This window comes from Sceloporus occidentalis, unplaced genomic scaffold (genome assembly GCF_023333645.1).
Source record: "Sceloporus occidentalis isolate IW3139 unplaced genomic scaffold, rSceOcc1.0.p SCAF_403, whole genome shotgun sequence".
Taxonomy (NCBI): Eukaryota; Metazoa; Chordata; class Lepidosauria; order Squamata; family Phrynosomatidae; genus Sceloporus; species Sceloporus occidentalis.
The window spans coordinates 44,126-45,918 of record NW_028317383.1 but is presented as its reverse complement, the minus strand read 5'-3'; the positions used below and the strand labels follow the sequence as shown (position 1 = coordinate 45,918).

The 1,793-nt window shown below is 50.0% G+C and overlaps 1 protein-coding gene across 1 annotated transcript; it reads left to right on the top strand.

Moving 5' to 3' along the window:
* The first annotated feature begins 554 nt into the window (after nt 1-554).
* On the top strand, nt 555-1,586 carry LOC149272889 (olfactory receptor 52K1-like). Its single transcript, XM_089506620.1, has one exon. It carries the CDS (start codon nt 555-557, stop codon nt 1,584-1,586), a length of 1,032 nt encoding a protein of 343 aa, XP_089362746.1.
* Nucleotides 1,587-1,793: the final 207 nt, after the last annotated feature.

Below are 1,793 nucleotides of genomic sequence, written 5' to 3'. Positions count from 1 at the left end.
TGGAGCTGTCCTATAGGCTGTAGGCACCTTAACCACGGCCCCAGGTCATATGGCCTTACCTTGGTTTTGTGACCCCAAACACTAAGCGTTATATGGGTCCTATGTCCAGCTAGACAGATAGGCCGACTAGACCCAGGCCCATTGGTGCATGATGGGGCACCTATTGGGCTCTCTGATCTCCCCAATTGGCCCCAATAACATTATGGAGGGTTGTGCGGAGTCGGCCCTCCGCAGCTGCCTTCCGTGCCACACTTCCTTTAAAAGCGGAGTGCGGGGATATGATGTCATATCCCGACAGCGGTGCGGAGAGGGCAGCGGGCGGTACTGCCCTAGGACAGCGCCAAAGGTAAATACATCTCTGCTCATGAGACCCAGAAGCCTCCGATGTATGCGTAAGGATTATAGAGTCTTCCATGCTGGGTGTCCTCGTGTCGCACGTTCTGATCGATGAACTATAAGAATTTTATTTTCACCAAAGTTGCTGGCATGCGTTACATTTTACTAAGAATATTGGTTATGGTTTTGTTTCTCCAGAGCTGTTGCATAACCCCATAATGTTACCCCTGACGGAAAGATCCAGCCCAAACCAAACGGCGATCCTCTCCCACACGGAGTTCCTTCTCTACGGGTTTCCCGGAGTCTCGGTATCCAGATCCCTCCTGCTCATCCCGTTCCTCTCCATATACCTGGTGATCCTGGCGGGTAACGGCCTCATCATGCACCGGATCTGGGTGGAGAAGACCCTCCGCTCCCCGATGTACTCGCTCATCTTTCTCCTCTTCGCAGTCAACGTCTCCTGCACCTCCGCCATCGTCCCTAAACTCCTGCTGGGCCTGGCGTTCGGCCTCAATCACATCTCCCTGGGTGGCTGCCTTCTGCAGATGTTTGTTATCTATTTAGTAGTAACGTTCGAGTCTGCGCTGGTGCTCCTAATGGCTCTGGACAGGTACGTGGCAATCTGCAGACCTCTGCACTATCACTTAATCATGACTAATAACCTTCTGGTCCTCTTGACCTTAGTAGGCTTGGCTCGCAGCGTCCTCCTTATCTCTCCGATCGTTATATTGGTTTCGAGGGTCCCTTTTTGCAATTCTAACGTCATTTCCAGCATCGCTTGTGAAAACATGGCGCTGCTGAGCATTGGGTGCGGAAACATCTCCAGGATTAACCTTATCGGGCTGCTGGTGAGGATCATTGTCTCCATCGTTGATGGAAGTCTTCTCCTGGTCTCCTACGTGATCATCCTGAGCACGGCTCTGAAGGCTGCGAGAGGACAGGCGTTTCACAAAGCCCTGCACACCTGCTGCACTCACATGCTGGTGGCTTTCCTCATTTATTTGTGTGGGTTATTAACCTCTGCTGTGTACAGGCTGGACTCCTCCATTTCTGTAAATGTGCAGAACCTTGTCAGTGCCATATATTATCTTTTTCCGGCTGCCGTGAATCCCGTCATATACGGCCTACGAGTAAAGGAGATCCGCGTATGTTTAAAGAAAACGTTCCGAGTAAAGAATACGGACCATGAAGTGGTTTCCAAAAGAACAATCGCTCAGATCTCCAGACCAGGTGAAAGTCCAATAAACTGACCGGAATATCGGTAACTCGCCAGCCGCAAGAATAAGAGATCTTCCGTTGTGTTGGCCGAGTAACACGGAGTCCTCCATGGGTAACGGGGGGGACTTGGACTGAAGAGTCACCTCATTCCTTGAGATATTGGAAAAATATTTTTACCCTGGTGGTTACTATCTGATTTTCATCTTTGTATATCATCATATACCGTATATATATATATA

Excerpts from the sequence above, each read along its gene's own strand:
- LOC149272889 (XM_089506620.1), top strand. The coding sequence starts at position 555 with ATGTTACCCCTGACGGAAAGATCCAGCCCAAACCAAACGGCGATCCTC.